The sequence below is a fragment of the Oryza sativa genome, chromosome 8, assembly GCF_034140825.1.
Source record: "Oryza sativa Japonica Group chromosome 8, ASM3414082v1".
Lineage (NCBI taxonomy): Eukaryota > Viridiplantae > Streptophyta > Magnoliopsida > Poales > Poaceae > Oryza > Oryza sativa.
The window spans coordinates 24,240,268-24,260,925 of record NC_089042.1 but is presented as its reverse complement, the minus strand read 5'-3'; the positions used below and the strand labels follow the sequence as shown (position 1 = coordinate 24,260,925).

At 46.1% G+C, this 20,658-nt stretch overlaps 2 protein-coding genes and 1 long non-coding RNA gene across 3 annotated transcripts; all 3 read left to right on the top strand.

Moving 5' to 3' along the window:
- Positions 1 to 6,709: 6,709 nt before the first annotated feature.
- Positions 6,710 to 7,930, top strand: LOC4345891 (E3 ubiquitin-protein ligase CIP8). The gene has a single exon (XM_015792581.3). It carries the CDS (start codon positions 6,751 to 6,753, stop codon positions 7,564 to 7,566), a length of 816 nt encoding a protein of 271 aa, XP_015648067.1. The 5' UTR covers positions 6,710 to 6,750; the 3' UTR covers positions 7,567 to 7,930.
- Positions 7,931 to 8,492: 562 nt separating this feature from the next.
- LOC136351424 (uncharacterized) lies at positions 8,493 to 10,033 on the top strand. Its single transcript, XR_010734519.1, has 2 exons — positions 8,493 to 9,611; positions 9,728 to 10,033. It is a non-coding gene; the product is annotated as an uncharacterized lncRNA (long non-coding RNA).
- A 6,436-nt stretch (positions 10,034 to 16,469) lies between these two features.
- Positions 16,470 to 17,856, top strand: LOC136351399 (uncharacterized). Its single transcript, XM_066303479.1, has 4 exons — positions 16,470 to 16,731; positions 16,823 to 17,078; positions 17,150 to 17,212; positions 17,298 to 17,856. The coding sequence occupies exons 2-4, from the start codon at positions 16,928 to 16,930 to the stop codon at positions 17,690 to 17,692; spliced, it is 609 nt and encodes a 202-aa protein (XP_066159576.1). The 5' UTR covers positions 16,470 to 16,731; positions 16,823 to 16,927; the 3' UTR covers positions 17,693 to 17,856.
- Positions 17,857 to 20,658: the final 2,802 nt, after the last annotated feature.

Below are 20,658 nucleotides of genomic sequence, written 5' to 3'. Positions count from 1 at the left end.
TAGTCAGATTAAAAGTGGCAATAAACTAAATACTCCCTCCATCCCAAATTGATTATCATATATGTTTATATGTTTATGTACCAAGACCAAAAGTTAATTTAAATTGTATCAATCAAGACACATGTACACATTCTCTCATTATGCATGCATTGATTAAAACACCATGCCAATTACACCTTAGCATATACACATTTTCTCATGTCGCATTAATTATATTTCGATGAAATATGTGTCCATACGTTTATATGATAATTAATTTGAGAAATTTTGAATTCTATTATATGAATATTAATTTGGGAAAGAGTGAGTAGGTCGTAAGAAAAATGCAATTTTACATGCTTAGAATTTCCAAACTAAAGCATCACATCCATTGATCATGGAAGCAAATTGCAAACACCTAATGCTTATAGTACAACTAGTGTACTCCAATTAAGGTAACCAACCTGAGAGCCTTTAGATGCTCTTCTGATTCCCCCAACCTCACTCTAACCCTAAACTAAACTATCATTAGCCTCGGGGTTCGCGCCACCCCGAATCAAGCCTTTTGATTGGCAAAGCAAAGCCAACCAAATGCAATTCTTTTTATCCACCCCAGACACGCTTTTGCCCAGCCACGGTAATTACCAGGGGCACTTACCCCTCTTAACCCCATTTTTTTACCGCACAGTAATCCTGTCCTCCTCACTGACAGTAATCCTACCTAAGTTGCACATTGTCACTTTGCAAGGAGTGAAATGCAAGTCACCCTGTACTACTGCCTAACAACACATTGTCCACCTTTTATTCTTCTAGGCATGGAGTACTTCACCTTTCGGTGAAGACACTGTTCTGAATCCTTTTCGCCTTTCTTCTTCCTCCCTCTTCCTCGCAACTGCCTTTCTCTTACCCGAGTCCGGCTGATAACCGTCGGGCTTGGGTAAGAGGGGGGGATTACAGGTGGCTCTTACGAAAAACGCTTTGCGAAATGCGTGTAAACCGTGAGGTTATTCTTCTAGGCATGAAGTACTTCACCTTTCGGTGATGACACTGTTCTGAATCCTTTTCGCCTTTCTTCTTCCTCCCTCTTCCTCGCAGCTGCCTCCCTCTTACCCGAGTCCGGCTGATAACCGTCGGGCTCGGGAAAGAGGGGGGGATTACAGGTGGCTCCTGCGAAAAACGCTTTGCGAAATGCGTGCAAACCGCGAGATAAAGATGAAAAGGACGTGACATCGAACTCACCCCTCTCGACACGAACATTGCAATGCAGCTGGTTTTTACAGGGTTCTTGGGCAACATGATTAAAGCGTCCCCTGTGCAAAATGGGCGTCTTTAGCTTTATCAAGAAAATCACCCGGCCTGAAGCAAACGGGAGTGAGTGTCAGGCCCCCAAGATACGATCTTTTATCGTCGTCGTCGTCAGAATCTTCAGAGTTCAGAGAAAAACACATACTCACACACACGAATACACGATCAGTTCAGCTCATCATGATCCATCTGTGACTGTAAAGAGAAGAGACAAGGGAGTTCGTGCTAAGTTCTTCGAAAGGCGCAGCGAGAAGCGAAAGAGCAGTTGATCAGAGCAGCTGATTGGGTCATTACCGAGAAGATGGAAATGATTAGTCAAAATATTCAGAAGGAGCAGTTCAGGACACAGCGTTATCAAACAGAGACTACAGGACATGTTGATTAGTGTAGGCCTGCCTTGCTCAGCTGAGCTCGTTAAAAGAGAAAAGATGAGCAATTACCTGATTTGCTCCAGGAGCTTCTCTTTACTAACAATGTTTATACTCTTTATGGCAAGGTTTGTAGTTTAAGATGGGTAACTGAAGAGTAAAAATTCAGCATCTTGTGTGCCAATGGAGAAACAATTTGGCTCCAATAGTAAATTTTAGTGGTACTAGATACTAGTACAATTTGTGGAGAAATACTGAAATGTGTAAACTTGAGCAGGCATAAGCTGAACAGGCCTATTTTGCAGAATCTGGAAACCTGATAGATTGAGATTGTTTGGACCCTTGCCAGTGAAATGACAGGGCCCAGGAATGAGACCGCCATCGCGGATCCTGTTTCTGTGCCCCATTGCTAGAATAAGTTTCATGGCGCAAGCTGTAATGCAATTACAAAAATAAACTCTGATAAGAGATTCAGTCATGATCTTTGTAACAATACAATAATAAAATTCTAGTAGTACTAGATACTACTAGTACAAATTGTGGAGAAATACTGAAAGGAATGTGTAAACTTGAGCAAGCATAAGCTGACCATCTTTTGTATAATCTGGGAGCCTGACAGATTGAGATTATTTGGGCCCTTGCCAATGAAATTGCAGGGCCCAAGAATGAGGCTGCTGTGTCAAATTCCAATTTTGTGCCCCAGGGCTAGAATAAGTTGCAATCTGTAATGCAATTACAAGCACAAAATAAACTATGAAAGATTTTAGACATGATATTTGTAATGATATATCAATGAAAACATTATGAAATACTTCTAAGAAACATCTAATTGCATTTGTTCTCAAGATGCTGATTCTATATGCATGAAGTTAATGGTCAAGGTCTCCTGAAGTTTGATCTCAAGGATCACAGGAAGACCTAATGACCTATATTTAGTGGTAAGGAAATTAATGCATTGTAAGGCTATTTAGCATGTATGCTTGTGCCTGCACATATGAATTGTAAATTTGTAATAGCAAAATATTTTGTGACAAAAGATAACTTTTCTTTAATTGAAAATTTCATTGCAAAAGAGTATCTCAGAACAATCTTGGTAAGTACCCACTCCGTCCCAAAATAACTTCACTTCTAGCCTCAGCCATTTGTTCCAAAATAACTTCATTTGCACCCTCTTACCAACCATTTACCCACCCACCCACGCAGGGGTGAAAACAGAAGGAGTAATAGACAAACTACAGCATCATTTCAGTTGTTTCAGTCTCTAGCGATGCTGTAAGCCTGTAACCCAAAAGAGAACAATCTGTACAAATCTTATAGAATTCCAAAATTCAAAGCCTCTGTTCTGCACTAGTTGAGAAATCTCATTGAATCTCAAAACCTTTTGATAACCGAGAAGCTGGACCTCAAATTCTCAAAACCTGGACAGGTGAAATCTGATGGATAGTATAGGAGAGGTATATTGCGTAACGTGAGACACTTTGTATTGAGCCTCAGGGGGCCGATATATATAGGAGTACATGGGGAGGAGATAAGGAAGGATTACAGATATGGAAGGAGTCCACACAAACCAATCCTATCCTAATATAACTCTAACTACCATATACTCTAACATCCCCCCGCAGTCCAAGCGTGAGCAACGCGGACACTTGGACTGGAGAAGAAACCGGCAAGAGTGCTCAACACGGATGATAGCCCTTTGTGCCATTGTCGACGTAGCCAAAGCGAAGGAGCCGAGAGAGCCGTGGTCGATGAAGCCATGCGTATAGTAGCCGTGGTCGATGTAGCCGAAGTCAGGAAGCTGATGTTGAGGTAGTCGAGCCGCAGGGAGCGCATGAGGCGCCGTAGAGTGGTCGTGGATGCACAGGAGGGCATCGTGGACCAATGGTGCGCGAAGACACGCTAGAGACGAAGACGGTGACACAATCACGGCGATCGTGGAGGAAGATGACGCCGAAGAGCTGATGTAGTCGAACCGTGAAGGACGAGACGTCACGCCGGGTTTGCCAAACCCGGGGACAACTCGGGATGAATGCGCGCAACGGTGTTGCCAATACCGCATAGGCGAGGTAGGGGACCACCATGAACCATACGCCAATATCGGAGGGGACTAGCAGAGAAGGCCTCCGAGACGGTCGCGGCACGAGAACGGCATAGAGGGAGAATTGCCGGAGCAGCACGCGGTTGCCGGAGAAGAGCGAAGTGTAGTCGAGAAAGATACGGCGACGCTGGCGATGATTAAGTTGCATGCACCAGCCAATTGCACCTAAAAGCCTAAGCTGATAGGGAAAGACGGGCAATTCACTTTATACACTCCAACACTCCCCCTCACGCGAGACCCCCTCAAGTCTCAAGCGTGGAATATTGGAGTGGGCTGCAATTGTTTTATTTAATTGCGCGCCAGTCAGGATTCGAACTCGAGACCTCTGGTTCTGATACCATATTAAGTTGCATGCACAAGTCAGTTGCACCTAAAAGCCTAAACTGATAGGGAAAGACGGGCAATTCACTTTATACACTCCAACAAAATCTGTTATGGTTGCCAACTCAAGGCAGAAATTTTCTAAGCCAATCTCATTATCGTCCAAAGTACTAATGATTCCTCGTATAGTACACCATAGTTGATGAGTCCCTCTCACCAGCTAATCCAAGAGTCATCAACTAAAATAAAATATTCCACTCCTGCCAAAATTGCAAATTAAAGGGGCATGCAACTTGATAGAGAAAACATGAGAGCCAAGTTTATTAAAGTTAAGCACACATTTTTATTGCTTTCTGAAGTAAAATTGCAGCTCAAATGTCCACATCACACGTTTGCCCACTCACACACTTAGTCATCAGTTCAGCACAACATTTTATTATTTGCTAATAACACTTTCTGGCATGTACGTGTATTACAAACCCGACGTGATGAAGATAAAATATTGAATTGACAAAGATTCAAAGTTAGCATGTGCTAGCCGAGTACACCTGTACCGAATCATAACAAAAAAAATTCAAACCTGTAAGGCACCTTACCACCCGTCTGCCATGTGCAAGGCTTTTGACGAAGCCCAGATTGTTTAGATGATCCGTCGCAACATCCTGCTGCTAGTTGCGTTGCACTAACTCAAAATTCTTGTATCCTCCTCTTGATTCCTGGGATTTTTTTTATTCTTGTAAATTATGTGTTGTGAACTTTTCTTTCTCCCATCTTTTAATGAAATCGGCATAGCTCCTGCCCTTACCCCTCGGAAAAAAAATGTAAGCCCAACAAAGGATACCATTCCGTCGAGAAAATGCGAATTATTGTTAGCCCATGAATTGTTGGTATTTTTCATTTTAATGTTATAAAAACAAATACTCCATCCGTTTTTAATATTTAATGTCGTTGATCTTTTAAGATTTAAAAGATTCATGTAAATATCATTTTATTGTGACTTGATCTATTGTCAAATTTTCTTTAAGCAATAATCTTCTCAATAATATCAAACTGAACCAAAGGACATCAGTTAAACTCTAAAGATTAACAAATGAAAAAACAAACTTTACTCTTAAATTGCACTAGGTAGATTGTAACACGTTTCATTTTACACAGGTTTAACACTAGAATACATCATCAAACATATAGAAATTTCACAAAATCAGAATGAAATCCCATGAAATATGGTCTAAATTCAAAAAAAATCAATAATTTTTACTTAGATTTTACAATATTTTCCTTTAATTACAGAGTAAACTTCACAAAACTACAAATTTATTACGATGTATCACAAAACTACAAATTTAACACTAAAATTATCATAGAATTACATATTTAGGTGAAATATCACAAAATTACATATTTAGTAACAAAGTTATCACAAAACTACAGGTTTTATATCAATTTAATCACAAAATTTGAACATTTATAACTCAAATAAAACATTGGAGCTAAGGATTTAAACTCTAAAATCTATAGTTCTATGATAATTTTATTATTAAATTTGTAGTTTTATAATACTTAGCCTTAAACCTGTAATTTTATAATAAATTTATTGTTAAATATGTAGTTTCGAGATAATTTGACCCAAGTATCCGTAATTCTACGAAATTTACTCTTAATCATATGACACAGCATAATGCCGAAGTGAAACTTATTTTAAGAAATGGAGTATAATTTACTCCTTAAAAAAATACTCTACACAACCAAGGCGTATCACCGTATAGTCAACCGTCCAACCCAACAGCTACCAGGTAACGAACGGTTTGCTCGCCTCCGCCCCAGACGCTGCCCCGCTCAGCGTCCTCCCTTGGTTGCGTTGCGTCGCTGTTCTTCCAGCCTGTCACACGCGCACATGACAAGCAACCACCCAACCCTTCTTCCCCTTTGCTCCGCTCACACTGCACAGCGCCACCACACTGCCCCCCACCTCCCCAAACCGTACCCACCACCATCTCTTCTCTCACTAACACCTCGGGACAAAAGCACACGGCCCCACCTGTCATTGCCCCAAAAGTACAGAGAACACATAGGGCCTATTTAGTTCGCCTAAGGGAAACTTTTGGCGTGTCAGATTAGATATACGGACACATATTTAAAGTATTAAATATAGACTAATAATAAAATAAATTACAGATTTTATCTAGAAATTAGGTGATTAATTTATTAAACACAATATTGCCAAATCATGATGCAATTAGGCTTAGAAGATTTGTGTCACAATTTACACACAATATTTAATATTCCATGCATATGTCAATCAGACTGGGTGAAAAAATTTTGTTTGGTAGCTAATCAGGCCCCAAAAAAAAACGCGAGCACTTTTAATTTTCTGCTCCCGCACGACACAGCCCCGACAGGCGAGACACGTAACCATCACGCCACTGACGAGTGGGACCCACCACCAACCACTGGTTCTTTTATAATCCCCCACCATCGGGTGGCCCCACTCGTCAGCGACGAGGGTCGTCTCGTCGGTCGCCGTTCCAATCTACTACGTACCACGAGAGTTTCACTAGCAGAATTAATTTTTATTTTTATTTTATTTTATTTTATTTAGGGGAGCTATAATAGCAAGCGGCTCGCGAGACGCTAATCCAGGGCGCGATTTTTTCGTTCCCCTCTCTATCTCTCGCGTCCATGGCGTCCTCGTCTCTCCTCGTCCGGCTCGCCTCCGACGAGATGCCCCAAACCCTAGATGCGTCGTCGTCGTCTTCGTGCTACGACGCCTTCGTGCCGGTGTTCCACCCGGATCCGTCGTCGGGGTTCTCGGCGGCGTCGGTGGTGGCGGCCGCCGACCGCCTCCGCAGCCAGTTCCTCTCCGTGGAGCCCGACCTCTTCCACGACGCGCTCGTCGCGCCAAGCCCCGACCACCTCGGCTTCCCCGATGAGGAGGAGGAGGAGGAGATCCGGTGGGATTGCCTCCAATTGGATGACGACGACGAGGAGGAGGAGGGGGTGGCGGATCTGCGGCTTGAGGCCTCCAACGCGGCGGAGGAATTCGATTGGGAGGAGGTGGCATCGCCCTCCGGCGGCGCCGGGATGGATCAGCCGGAGCCCGAGTGGGAGGTCCTCGCCGACGTGCCGCCGCCGCCGCCGCCGCCCGCCGACGAGGGCTTCGTGTACACCTCCGACCGTGACGTGTACGAGGTGCTCGTCGGGGAGGGTTTGTTCCTGAAGAGCAAGCCGCCCGCGGCGAGGTCGGCCGTCGAGGCGCTACCGTCCGCCGTCGTCGCCGCCGGCGAGGACGGCGAAGGGGAGGAGTGCGCGGTGTGCAGGGACGGCGTCGCCGCCGGGGAGCGCGTGAAGAGGCTGCCCTGCTCGCACGGTTACCACGAGGAGTGCATCATGCCGTGGCTCGACGTGCGCAACTCGTGCCCGCTCTGCCGCTTCGAGCTGCCCACCGACGACCCCCAGTACGAGAGCTGGAAGGCCTCGCGAGCTGCGGCTGCCTGAATTGCTGCGCGGTAAAAAAAAAAGGCAAGCCTTTCTTTTCTTGCACAGATTTTATAGAGTTGTATGTCTTGGGTTTCAAACTGGTACTATGATGAAAGAACCAAACTGGTATGATGAAAGAAAGCGTAGAGGTAGTCGCAGAGATGGTTTTGCACCTTTCGATTTGTTTACTTTTTTTCTTAAAAGAGGGATTTGTGTTGTGACTTAAGGTTGCGAGGATATTACATAAGTTTATCCTATATATATACTGTTGTATTTATTCTGAATTTGTAGAGTAGCTTCTGTATTACATTTTGCCCTGCAGCACAATTTTGTAAATGGATATGGTGGTGAAAATTTCAGCATGTGGGTGTTCCTGATTCAACTCTAATGAGTTTTATTTTTCTGACTTATTTGTTGCAAATTCATAACAACGTGATTAATTATGTGTGTGAGTTTCCATTTCATGTTGTGTTCTACACCTATACTGTTCTTAGGGACAGTGTTATTGGCAGAAATATTCTGGAAAAAAATGAGCTATTTCTAATTTATCCTCTAGCAGATGGGAGAAATATTTGTTGCTAGGAGTTGGGATTACTTTGATTAATTTCTTGCGTACTCAATGTGACATTGTTTTATGTCCTTTGTCCTTCTTGTATTTGACTTTGGTGATCAAAATTGCGTTCCCTTTTATAATAAAAAAAATCAATCATTAGCACTTATGAGAGTCTAATCAGTAAGATGGTAATTGACCTCGCAACCTGCTAATCTCTGTGTCTGAACCAATGAATTGGCTTTGTTTCATAAAAAAAATATGGTGGAGATTCATATATAACTCTATTAAGATGCTAATGCCATCACCAGTATTTTGGATATGTCTATTTAACATTCACCATTTAAATCAAGTTGTTTTTGCTTCCATGACGATCAACAATGCTTTTTCTTTCTTTTCTCTTTCCCCACTATATTGATTCATGACCCATTAAGAGCAGGACTAATTATTTGTGTGAGTGGCAATTTGTATTGTGTTCTTAGGGACAATGTTACTAACTGAAATGTTTTGGGCAAAAGGAGAGTGATTTCTAATTTGTTCTCTAGAGGATGAGAAATATTTGTTGCTAGTGTTTGTGATTGTTTTGATTAATTTCTCGCATGGTAAGTTCTGACTATATAAGTAGGAGTCTTAGTTGTACAGGAAGCTAACTTGGAAGTACTCCCTCCGTTTCACAATGTAAGACTTTTTAGCATTGCCCACATACATATAGATGTTAGTGAATCTAAACACATACATATATCTAGGTTCATTAACATCTAAATGAATATAGGCAATGCTAGAAAGTCTTACATTGTGAAACGGAGGAAGTATGAAACATTTCACTCAGTTGGCACTCTTTTAGGCCCTTTTTTTGTTCTGACTTTCTTGAGTGAATGTGGTCTTGTTGTTTTTGCTGGAAAGAAAAAATCAACCATCAACAGTTATCGCAGTTTAATAAGATGACAATTGACCTTGCCTCTCACTAATCTCTGGGTATATTAACCCAGTATTGAGTCTCGAGCAATGAATTATGCAAGAGATTCTCATAAAACTCCATTCAGACACCACCTTTATCGCCAGTATTTTTTGGATATGTTTATTCAGTACTCACCATTTAAATCAAGTTATTTTTCCACTTCCAGGATCATCACCAATGTTCCTTTTCTTTCTCTGTTCCCAACAAATATTGATTCACAACTAATTAACAGTTAGTGTCAAAATGTAATTTCTTCTTCCGCAAAATTGTAGTAGCAGGTAATTCTCCATGAATCAACGCACAATCCACCATCATACAAATTTCACTTCTAGAGTCCATTCATTAACTAGTCCTTGTGCAAAAATGTAACAATTTCTTTTCTGAGGAATTTGTTAAAGAGATTGAAGGCCACAATAGGTGTGCCGTGCCATATGAAATTTTAAGTGTTGGTGATATATTGGCACGGGTACTGCCAGTTCTTCAGTTGAGATGGCAACATGCTTACTTGTAACTCAAACAGGAAGAGTGCTCTTCTGCAGTTCACATGTCAGTAAGGTATCCTTTTGACATCTGGGCATGTGTAAATGATGCTTAAAACTAAATTATTCATCCAATTTCGTGATGATGGATTGATCTCTGTGCTGATCAAATTGGTTCTTGCTTAATTACAGGGGAAGGTGCTGATTGAGGGAGAGACCGGACTCGTCCCAAATTGCTTCTTGCTGGATGGATGAACTTCATCTTCATCTCATCCAGATGTGCTCTGGTTCTTTTGTGTTGCTTTTATCATGTCCATGCCATGTGAATTAAGATCTGATTTGCCTTTTGCATAGTGCAAGTAGTAGTAATAATTTACCAATTAGTAGCTAAGTATTAGAATGCGAAACTTCTTGTTGCGTCGTGGCACGGATGTATCTGTGGCTGTGCGAATTCCTAGGAAAAAGTACACCGAAGGTTGCGTCGTGGCACGGATGCTATCTGTGGCTGTGCGAATTCCTAGGAAAAAGTACACCGAAGGTCCCTCAAGTTGTAAACCAGATACAAAATCGTCACCCAACCGCAAAACCGGATATCTGGCGTCCTCCAACTTATAAAACCTGTCACAATAGATCCCTTGGCGGTTTTAACCCCGGTTTTATTTCACGTGGCGGCTGACTCAGCGTGGGACCTATGTAGGCCCCACATGGGTCCCACATGTCAGATAAACCACGTCACCGCCCTTTCTCTTTTTCCCCTCTTCTCTCCCTTTCTCTCCTTTTTCCTCTGGGCGTGGATGGCGGCAGCGTCTTCGACGCAGCGTGGAGGAGGGCTGACGTGGCCGGCAGCTGACGGGGAAGGAGCGGCGCGGAGAGGAGGGCTGATGGGACGGGCGGCGCCGCTGATGGCTGCCGTCGCGCAGGGAGGAGTGCGGCGGTCGTCGTCGGGGTGAGGCGGCGACGCACGGTGGCGCGGGCGGCGCGGCTAACAGCTGGCGAAGGAGGAGCGCGACGGAGAGGAGGTCCGACGGCCGATGCAGCGGCGGGGAAGAGGGTCGACGCGGCCGACAGCGGAGAGGAGATCTAGCTGTCACTGTAGCCGCTGATGGAGATGGCGAGGCGGCCGCCGCGCGCTGGTGCCCTTGGCCAGCTCCGGCCGGTGGTGGTGGTTCTCCCACTGCCAGTAGCCGGTCCGGTAGAGGCGACAAAGGAAGGGGAGATCGAAGATGACGGCGCCGCCGATGTGGTTGCCGTTTGGCGGGGCGGAGCGGCGGGAGACCGCGGCGGCGGAGCTGGAGCCACACGCGCGACAACTCCCTGATCGCCGCTGGCCAACTTGCGCAGTCGCGAACAAGGAGAGCTACGCCTTCACCTGCGCCTTGCGAGGACGATGGTGATGAGTTCGATCTCCGGCCGCCGCCCCGCCGCGTGCATGAGCTGGAGGAGGTGCCCGGCGAGTTTCGGCAGTTGAGTTTCGTCTGTGCTTGGAGGGGTGGTGGCATGAGTTTCAGCATTTGCTTGCGACGGCGAGCTTGTCCTTGGCTTGGAGCTGGCGGCGGAGGTCGTGCCACACATGTATGCTTCACTTGATCCACTACCAGCTGCATGCACAAAGCTAACCAGCCGATAGACTTGCTCCACTAGCTCATGCAACACATGCACGTACTAGCATAGCACAAAGCCTTAGCTAAGTAACTAACTAATTAATCATGCATGCAGCGTTGGCGATGCCGTCGTGCATGACGACGCCAATAGCACGAGGCGGATGACGGTCAACCTGATGGCGCCGTCGTTCTTGGCGAGGCGGCATGCGAACACCACCGACTCCCGGTCGTCGGGGCCACCGAGGAAGATAGCGGCGATCTGGGTCCCTACCTTCTGGTCACCTTGGTTCCTCGCCGCCGTCGTCTCTTCGCTTGTTGATATCTTGGTTGGCAGCTGGAAGCTGGCGCCGCCCCTCCAGAACGGGCGGTCGGTGAAGATGCCGACGGTGCACAGGGCAAGCTCGAGCACCTTGCGGTTGAGCTCGCGGCAATGGTGCTCGCGGGCACCCCGTCGAACCCGGCGTGCTCCGGTAAGTTGTCGACGGAGGAGATGGCGACGAGCAGCAGCACCAGCCATCGGCTTTGTTGCCGGCGACAACCTCACCGTCCCGCTCCGTTTCGCCCTCCCCCCTCGCTGCCGCAGGTCGCAGTCGTAGTGGTGGTGGCCGCGGCACTCGACGCGCGTCACGGCATGACCTGCCCAAGAGGAGAGAAGAGATAGAGAGAGGGAGAGAGAGGAGGAAGGGAGGGATGACGTGGCATCCTGACATGTGGGGCCCACGTGGGTCCCACTCTGAGTCAGCCGCCACGTGGCACAAAACCGGAGTCAAAACCGCCGAGGGACCTATTGTGACCGGTTTTGTAAGTTGGGGGACACCAGATGTTCGGTTTTACGGTTGGGGGACGATTTTCTATCTGGCTAACAAGTTGAGGGACCTTGCGTGTACTTTTTCTGAATTTCTATCGTCGTTTCGTTGCATAGTGGGCCGAATTTTAGTCTCAGCTTCAAGAATTTTTTTCATTTTTAGATTTTTTTAAAAATATTTACAGAAATAATCTATCGGCCAAAAAAACAAAAATAGACCCTGCCGCCCACCACTTGGGCAGCAAGCTGACGTGGCAAACGGGGGAGGGACGAGCGGTGACGGAGGGAGGGTTTTTTGCAGGAAAAGGCGGCAAGGGGCCCCAATGCAAAAAAGCCAGCCGGGGCCGGCCATTTTGCAGGCGGCCCCTTGTCGCCCTCTGGTCGGGCGGCAGGCCTCACTGCCTATAAAAGGCCTGCCGCCTAGCCCCCGGCCCTCATTCCTCCCCCCACAAATCCAGTAAAAAAAAGAAGAAAGGGGAGGAGAAGAGAAGAAGGGGCGAAGCCCTGCCGGATTCACACGCCGATTTCAGGTAATATTCATAGATCCTATATGTGACTATTGAGTTAAATACTGTGTATTTTTTAAAACTTTGTTTGAATAAATGCATTATATTTTTAGGGTTTTAGTTGTACTAATCTAGAAGTGCGTATTGTAGATACCGATAACTACGTAGATCTGCTAGTTTGGAATCAGTATTTTACCGTTGAATTGGCATACACAAGAAGATATTACGTTGTAGGTGTTTATTGCATGAAAGAATAATATGATACTAGTTATTTTGTTGACAGATATGTCGAACAAACAAATATTCCAAGTTTACCATGGCCCAGGAAATGTCCGTTACGGGCCAACTGGGGTAGATCTGTCAGAATTTATTGTATCAGAAAGGGGAATTGACAGACCGGCTGAGAGGAGTGTACCTTCTATAAAAGGATAGTTAATGAGGGGCTTGAGAGTTGATCCACAGACAAGTGACATAACAATCAATGTTATAGTAAGTCGGGCAATTGAGGGTTTTTATTGGGAACTAATGCCAGTTCAAAACTCTCGAGTGTGGAGATGGTATGTGGAATATGCATTGCAACGCGGGTGGCCTCTAGCTATGGTTCCGTTTGTTCACCCGAAGGATCCAGGTGTGCAGATGAACATGGATGATGGCGAGGGACCAAGTGCTGAAGTAAATGAGACTTCTGTGGAAGAGGTCAATGCACGAGAGGATAGGGGCGTAGTAGCTCCAGTGGGCATTCAACCAGGTGGAGTGGCCTATGAGGGGGAGACTGTCGGTGCCATTGTGGATGAAATGGAGAGGGAGGATTCTGACAACGAGCATGTAGAGGAAGGTGATTCGTCAGATGATGAGACGGATATTAATCCAGCAGAATGGGCTAGTGAGGATTTTTCTAGTCTGGTCGTCTCTGAAGAGGATAGTGTGAGATGGGAGTACAAAGAAAATGAGGTTATTCTGGAGCGATTTATACTAGAGCAGAAGATATGAAGGAGGCGGTAAAATATTTTGCAGTGTCACTTCATAGAGAGTTTTGGGTTGCCAAGTCCAACTGGTCGGAATATGAAGTTCGGTGTGTTAAGGAAAAAGATGGTTGTCCCTGGATTGTGCACGCTTATAAGGGAAAATGGAAGGATTATTGGACAGTGTCAGTCGTTACCAAGCATACATGTTTTCTACCTGGTGTTCAGAAATACCACAGGAACATTACATGTGCATTTGTTGCATCTGAGATGTATGCGCATGTCATCGATAATCTCACATATGAACCAAGGTCAATAATCCAACACATCGAAGAAACATACAAGTATACTATTAGCTATGCCAAGGCGTGGAGGGCCAAACAGAAAATAATAGAGATGAGATTTGGAACTTACGAAGCCTCGTATGACAATTTGCCACGCCTGCTTGGTATTATCGAAGAAAGAAACCCTGGGAGCTCTTACGCAGTGAAGAAATTCCCCTCAATTGAACATCCTGGCAAGAGTGTGCTGCAAAGGGGGCGTTCTTAGCTCTACATGCATGCAAGATGGCATTCATGAACTGTCGACCTGTTCTCTGCATTGATGGGACATTCTTGACTGGAAAGTATCGGGATCAAATACTAACAGCAATAGGGGTAGATGGGAACAATCAGGTATTGCCCTTGGCATTTGCTTTTGTTGAGAGTGAGAATACCGACAGCTGGTACTGGTTCCTGAAATTGGTTAAAACAAAAGTTGTTGGTATGAGGCCAAATGTGTGCCTGATACATGACAGGCACGCTGGCATTCTGCGAGCGATAGAAGAGTTGCAATTTGGGAGTATGGAACGAGGATACCCTGGTGAGTGGGAAGATGTACATAGTAGGTGGTGCATGCGTCATATGAGAGCTAATTTCTTCAAACATTTCAAGAACAAGGAGCTCATGAACATGTTCAAGAGGCTATGCAATGAGCTTTGGAAGAGATTAGATGAGTTGACAGCCAAATGCAGTGATCAGCGTGCAGCGGCTCCATCGACCGCCGTTGCTGACCCTCCTCAAGCTCTTGGACCTCTCCCAACGGATAGTCCAACATTGGTTAGAAGAACTGGAGTGGAGATTCGGAAATTTTCTCAGTGGATTCTGCATGAACCAAAAGAGAAATGGGCCAAGGCGTATGACACATGTGGTGCTAGATATGGAATAATGACAACAAATTTGGCAGAAGTTTACAACTGGGTGATGCGCAGTGTCCGTGGACTCCCACTAGTTGGCATAGTGGAGTTCATTTTACATGGGACATGCAGGTATTTTAGGGATCGGTTCTAGGCAGTTCTTCCCTCTATACCGAACAACAGCATTTTATTCGGAACTTTCATGCAGAAAAAGCTAGAGGAGTTGTGTAAAAAGGCCATGAAACATCGAGCTCTAGTGCAAGGTACCCAACAGCACAGGTTTGAGATACTATGTCAAGATAAGGCAAGCAGGGGTATCTACCGCAAGAGAGTGAAACAAGAATGTGTTCTCAAAGCCGACGGCACATGTCATTGCTCTTGTGCAAAGCCGAAGCTGCTCCACAGGCCATGCACCCATGTCATTGCTGCCGCAACGGAGTGTGGCATACCAGATGCAGTATATGTGTCACAGTACTTCAGTAAGCAAGCAGTATATCATACATGGGGTGGCGAGATTTATGGGTTCGGCATAGCTAGGGAGTTCACAGAGACTAACGATGAAGTACTCAATATTCCTGACCCATCGAAGCTCCGAGGCAAGGCTGCAAGGAGGAAGACTCGTCGCATCCGCAACGATATGGACGAGTCGGAGGCTGCCAGGGTGAAGCGTTGCAGCAAATGCGATGAACGTGGGCACACCTACAAGCATTGTCCTAAAGACAAGGAGAAACCAAGTGCGGCGGAGGCAGGACTATCAGGATCAGCAGCAGATGGAGCTCGCCCTACGGGTGAAGGCACTACCTCAACTCGACCACGTCCTAGGCGGCGTCGTGCCACGTCTGGCTACGTGGTGTAGTTCTTGTGTTCTATGTTGGCATGTGGCTTTGCTTGTAATTTGTTTCGAACTTATCGATGTGTTTATGTTTCGTCGTGTAATGTCAGACTTCGGCATGTCATGTCTTTAGATCTCGTGATGTAACGTCAGACTTAGGCACGTAATGTCTTTAGGTATGCTGACGTAATGTCGGACTTCGGCATGTAATGTTATGTTATGTTATGTAATATTATCGAACTCTACATATATGTTAAATTGCACGTCATCGTTATGTACCCTTAGTAACATTTGTTGTATTTAAATAGCTTGTACTCTTGGCGAGGTGCCTCAGTGGACGTGGGGTTCCGCGTTGTTGGCGGCTCAGTACCGTGGCCTTTGTGAGGCTTGCACGAAGTCGGATCCCAGCGCGACCTTTGGTGGGTGCCCTCTCTTTCTTTCTATCTGGGCAGCTGAGAGGATTGCAATCGGCCGCCCTGAGGTGGACCAGCACACGTACGAGGAGTCACTATACGCGGAGCGACCGGAGGTCGACTACCCTACGATGGGTACTCTGTGGTGCCGTCGTCAGGTACGTTGCATCGATCTTCTCTTATTGTTAAGTTCATTGCTAAGTTCATTGTACATCACATCGATCGTCTCATATTGCAGCGCCGATGGGCTCACGTCCAGGTTAGGCGGTCGTATCCTGAGTTCGTTATGGAGTTCGACCGCCTTCTGCCGACTGACGTCGTGTGGGAGCCCTACAGTGCCGCGGCTACCCAGGCTCGTGCGCCGTTGGGTCTGTCCACACTCTGCACAAGGGACCAGGCGTATTGGATGACTATGATTCCGATGGTCTTCGACATCTGCGTTGAGCCTCATGCCCCTTTCCGCGTGATGCGGCAATTCGGCTTCCGTCAGCCTTTTCCAGTACTGTTTTCGACGACCGTCCCAGCTGATGTTCACCGGTAAGATCTTTCACTACGCTTTGATTTGTTGCATTAAAATCTACCTCTCCACAATAATTTGCAACATCTGTCGATTCACACTAATATGATACATTAATTTGCAGGTACTCGCGCAAGGGTCAGCAGTCAGCTGGCAACTGGCCCACCAAGTTGGGGACTTTTGTTGAGGACTGGTTGCTCGCAACCGAGGAGGTCGTGGAGCACGAGGGAGAGCCACACACCGAGGAGGTGTACCAGGCCTACCTACGCTAGTACCAGCCACGCACCCATACTAGGGTCACCTTCGCTCCCTTGGAGCAGCAGGCCCACGTTGCGAGCACTAAAGACCTCTACGCCAGGCACCGCGACCAGGACTTCGCTCGTGCTGTGAGTACCCTGCATCGCACCATTCCTTTATGTTTTATTCCTTTCTCTTCATCAAATTTTACGAATATTTACGAACAAATTAACCATGCAGGTCGTCGACATCAACAGGGTCGTCGTTGACAGTTCAACGACGATCCAACGTTTAGGCGCGGGGATTCCAGTATCCGTAGAGGAGCACCTGACGACGTACACGTGGATGGTGGAGTCGATGCGCTCGATTCTCCGAGTGCTCACCTGTCGTGCAGACGACGTTGCTCGGGCAGATGCAGCACCACAGCGGCCACCCGTACCGACTGGTCCCCGTCCAGCTGCGCACGTTCCTAGGCTGACTCCCCCTCCGCATGGAGGTAAGTATTTTTAAGGATTTTTTGTACATGCCTCGCACATCTATGTGAGCCGATTCATCTGATTGCTTCAGGGTTTCGTGCACCGTTCAGCACCCCGCCTTTCTCGGCTAGGCCTTTTGTTGTGCCCCCCACAGGTACTTACAAAACAACAGTACTTCGACAATCAATTTAGATGCATTTTATGTCTTAGCTTACAAGGGTCCCGTTGTTGATGTGTAGGTTTTGCCCAGTTCGCTACGACGCAGGCCGCCCACTTCTCCCAGGCTGCAGAGTCAGCGTCTCAGGCAACTGTGTCGACCTCGCACTCAGCGCAGTTCTGGCAGTATACCGGGACTTCGTCACAAGCAGCCGGCACGTCGAGTCAGGGTCCACCACTGGACCATGCTGGGACCTCGTCAGACCACTTGGTGGCTTCCGCCTTGCTCTTCGACATCACTGACTTCGACTTCGCTTCAGGCTCGACAGAGGACGTCATCGGCCCCTCACAGCTGGGAGGTGCACCGCCGGTGCAGACGCAGGACCAGGCGCAGGCCACTCCGCCACCAGACACTCGTGCTACCCGTGCTGTGCCACCGGATCGTTTCACCTACTCCCAGGACCACGTGCGAGCATAGGCCCGGAGGACCAAGCGTGGTCGCGGCACGGGGCAGGGCCAGTAGAGCAGACTTCTCTTTGTTTATTTGCTTCACATGCTAGTATTGTATGCTTGTGTAATGAATACATTGTTGTTATATGTGCACGATACCTTTCGGCGTATGCACGACTACTTTCTGCCGCACCGATGCAACCTCCTTTATTCGCGTGCGATACGAGTATTTGCCCGCCATTTGCCGCATACGACCAATGTAACTTTCGGCGCCAATCAGGCGTACCCACCATGCCCCGCCACGTTCACATGTCAGGGATATCACTCGATTTTTTGTGCCTATATAAGTCGCCTTAACGAGCGAGGCCTCACAATCTTTCAGAACTCAGTCGCATTCAGTACTCTCTTCCCTACTTTCTTCATTACAAATCCTACCGGCTTTCGTCAATGGCTAGACGCCTGGGCGTTGAGGATCCGAACTGGCGTAGCGATCCTTGTGTATACCTACTACCACCTTGGTGCCAGCGTCCTCTCTGCCTATGCGGTGATCGATGCCAACTAATGGCTTCGAGGAATCCTGATATTCGAGGAAGGCGCTTTTTTAGGTGACCTAACTATGACTGTGAGGTATTTTATTATCTGCATATGCTTATTCATTCCGTATGGGCAATCGTTTTATTCTTCGTAACACTACTCTATTCGGTAGACCTGCACTACGGCTTCCGCATACATCGAGTGGGTCGATACAGAAAATCCCGTTCTCGACCCTAACCACTTGTTTACAAGAAGGTCGCTGGTATTTCGCATCCGAGTACTGAGCAATACTTGCAGAGAAAAGCGGCTTTCGAACGACAATGTCGTGAACAACAGTGCGACTGGCGGGTGCTAACTACGGCACTCCCTCCATGGGAAGCCCGTCCAAGATGCAGGTGTGGTGATCGTTGTCAGGTTCTTCGTTCCATAAAGCCTACAATATTGGGTCGAAGGTTCTTTGTTTGTCCAAATATTCTTGACGACGATTTCATGGTAAGAATATTTTGATTACATGAATCCTTATTTTCTCACAACATTTACTAACTTTGCTCGCTTCACATCTATTCTTTCCTTCCAGGAACCACCAAGGAGATGTCAATACAGAGAATGGATAGACACCAGAAGGGTTCTAACTCCACCTAGCCGTGTTGTGCAGCTTGAACTATCAGAGCAATACAGGGTTACTAAAGCGCAGTTTGAGAGAGGAGATGGATCCTCATATAGGGGTTAGCTATTATCGGACAACTTGGCATATTGAAATTTCTACTGTCATGCTTCCTTGTCCCATTACTACATCGTCGTTGTGTTCAACTATTGCACTACCTCCCTCCTAGTTCAAATCTAATATCATCTATGTAACCGCAATGGAAATAGTTGTATCATGTTCAAATTGTACTACTATTTCTTCATGTTACATAATTCTCCTTGTTTAAATCCATATAATGTTTCTACGACCGAGACTGCGATAGGCCTATATCAATTCTCCAAGTACTAATACGTCGAATAAGTTACAAAATAATACCTTACTTAACATATGAAATTGCGAAACAACCAACTTCAATACATTTTTATAACAATATTAACAAGTTTTTACCAATAAATACTTGTTTAATTATTATTAACATAACATAAAAATATCATTTGGCGGTACTTTTTGCATCTGGTTCCCTTGCCGTCCTCTAGTGGGGCAGCAAGGGGCCTAAATGCAAAAAGTACGAGCTCCAAGCTCTTTATAGGCTGCCAAAATTGCATTTAGCCCCTTGCCGCCCTCTGGGGCCAAATGCAATTTTGACCGGCGGCGGCAGACGGCGCGGTTGACCCGCTGTCTGCCACGTCAGCTTGCCGCCTACCACTGGGACGGCAAGGTTTATTTTTGTAAATTTTTTTTTGCCGATAGATTGTTTCTGTAAAAATTTTAAAAAAAATCTAAAAATAAAAAAAATTCCAGCTTCGACGCAGATGCGAACCAAATTAGTTTGGGCCTGCACGTAACTTGCAATCCCGTTCCGACCCAACTAGTTTGGGCCCCAGTACGCTGCAATCCTGTTCCAGTCCAACTAATTCAGGCCCCTGCGCAAATCGCACTACCTTCCGGCCCAACTAACTTCCGCACTTAGAGTATGCCTTTCGGGCCGAATTAGTTTGGGCCCTCCCGTACACAGCAGTTCCGGCCGTTTCGTCCCTCCTCCTCGGGCCGCGGCAGAGTGTGGACGGCGAGTGTACGGGTGGCCTGATGGCGTTAATGGTTGGAGGTAGGGGTGTACCCGCCCGCCCGATCCAACACTCGCCGGGAGGAATATGGAAAAAAAAAAGATACACATACTATCTGATTTTTAATCCGAATTCATTAGAAAATACGGATTAGGATACGGGAAATCATGTATCCGCCCGTATGTCCCACATTATAAAATATGTATGAAAAACTATAATAAATCTACCTACAAACATGATGAAATAATATGGGATAAGATACGGGATGAGTGATATATTATCCGGCACTATCCGTACCTGACTCTAAATTTAAAGGAAAATATAGGTTAGGAAATGAGAATACTGACTGTATCTGCATGTTTTCACCCTAGTTGGAGGTAGGCAGAGAACTTCTCCAATTTACACGTCCGCGCGGTAGGGCGTTGTCGATGATGGGATCTGGAAGAATTGTCCTCGACCTCGGTGGGTAGTAGTGGGCATGGACGATAGGATATGTCACTTAAAAAAAATCCAATTCTAAAGTTAAATCTGGATAAAATGTTTGTCTGGGTTAATTCTTAGGTTTTTCTTTTTTAAGGAAGTGTTCGTCAGTCTATGATCGTGAGCGTTGAACAGCCCTATTGTTTTGCTTATTTTTGGAATAAGCCAAATGATATATTTGCAAACAAAAAATAATTTGTGAATAAATTTTTTATATACATGTTCTTAGCGACCTAAAAGCAAAGACTGGAAAATAAATTTCGATGAAAA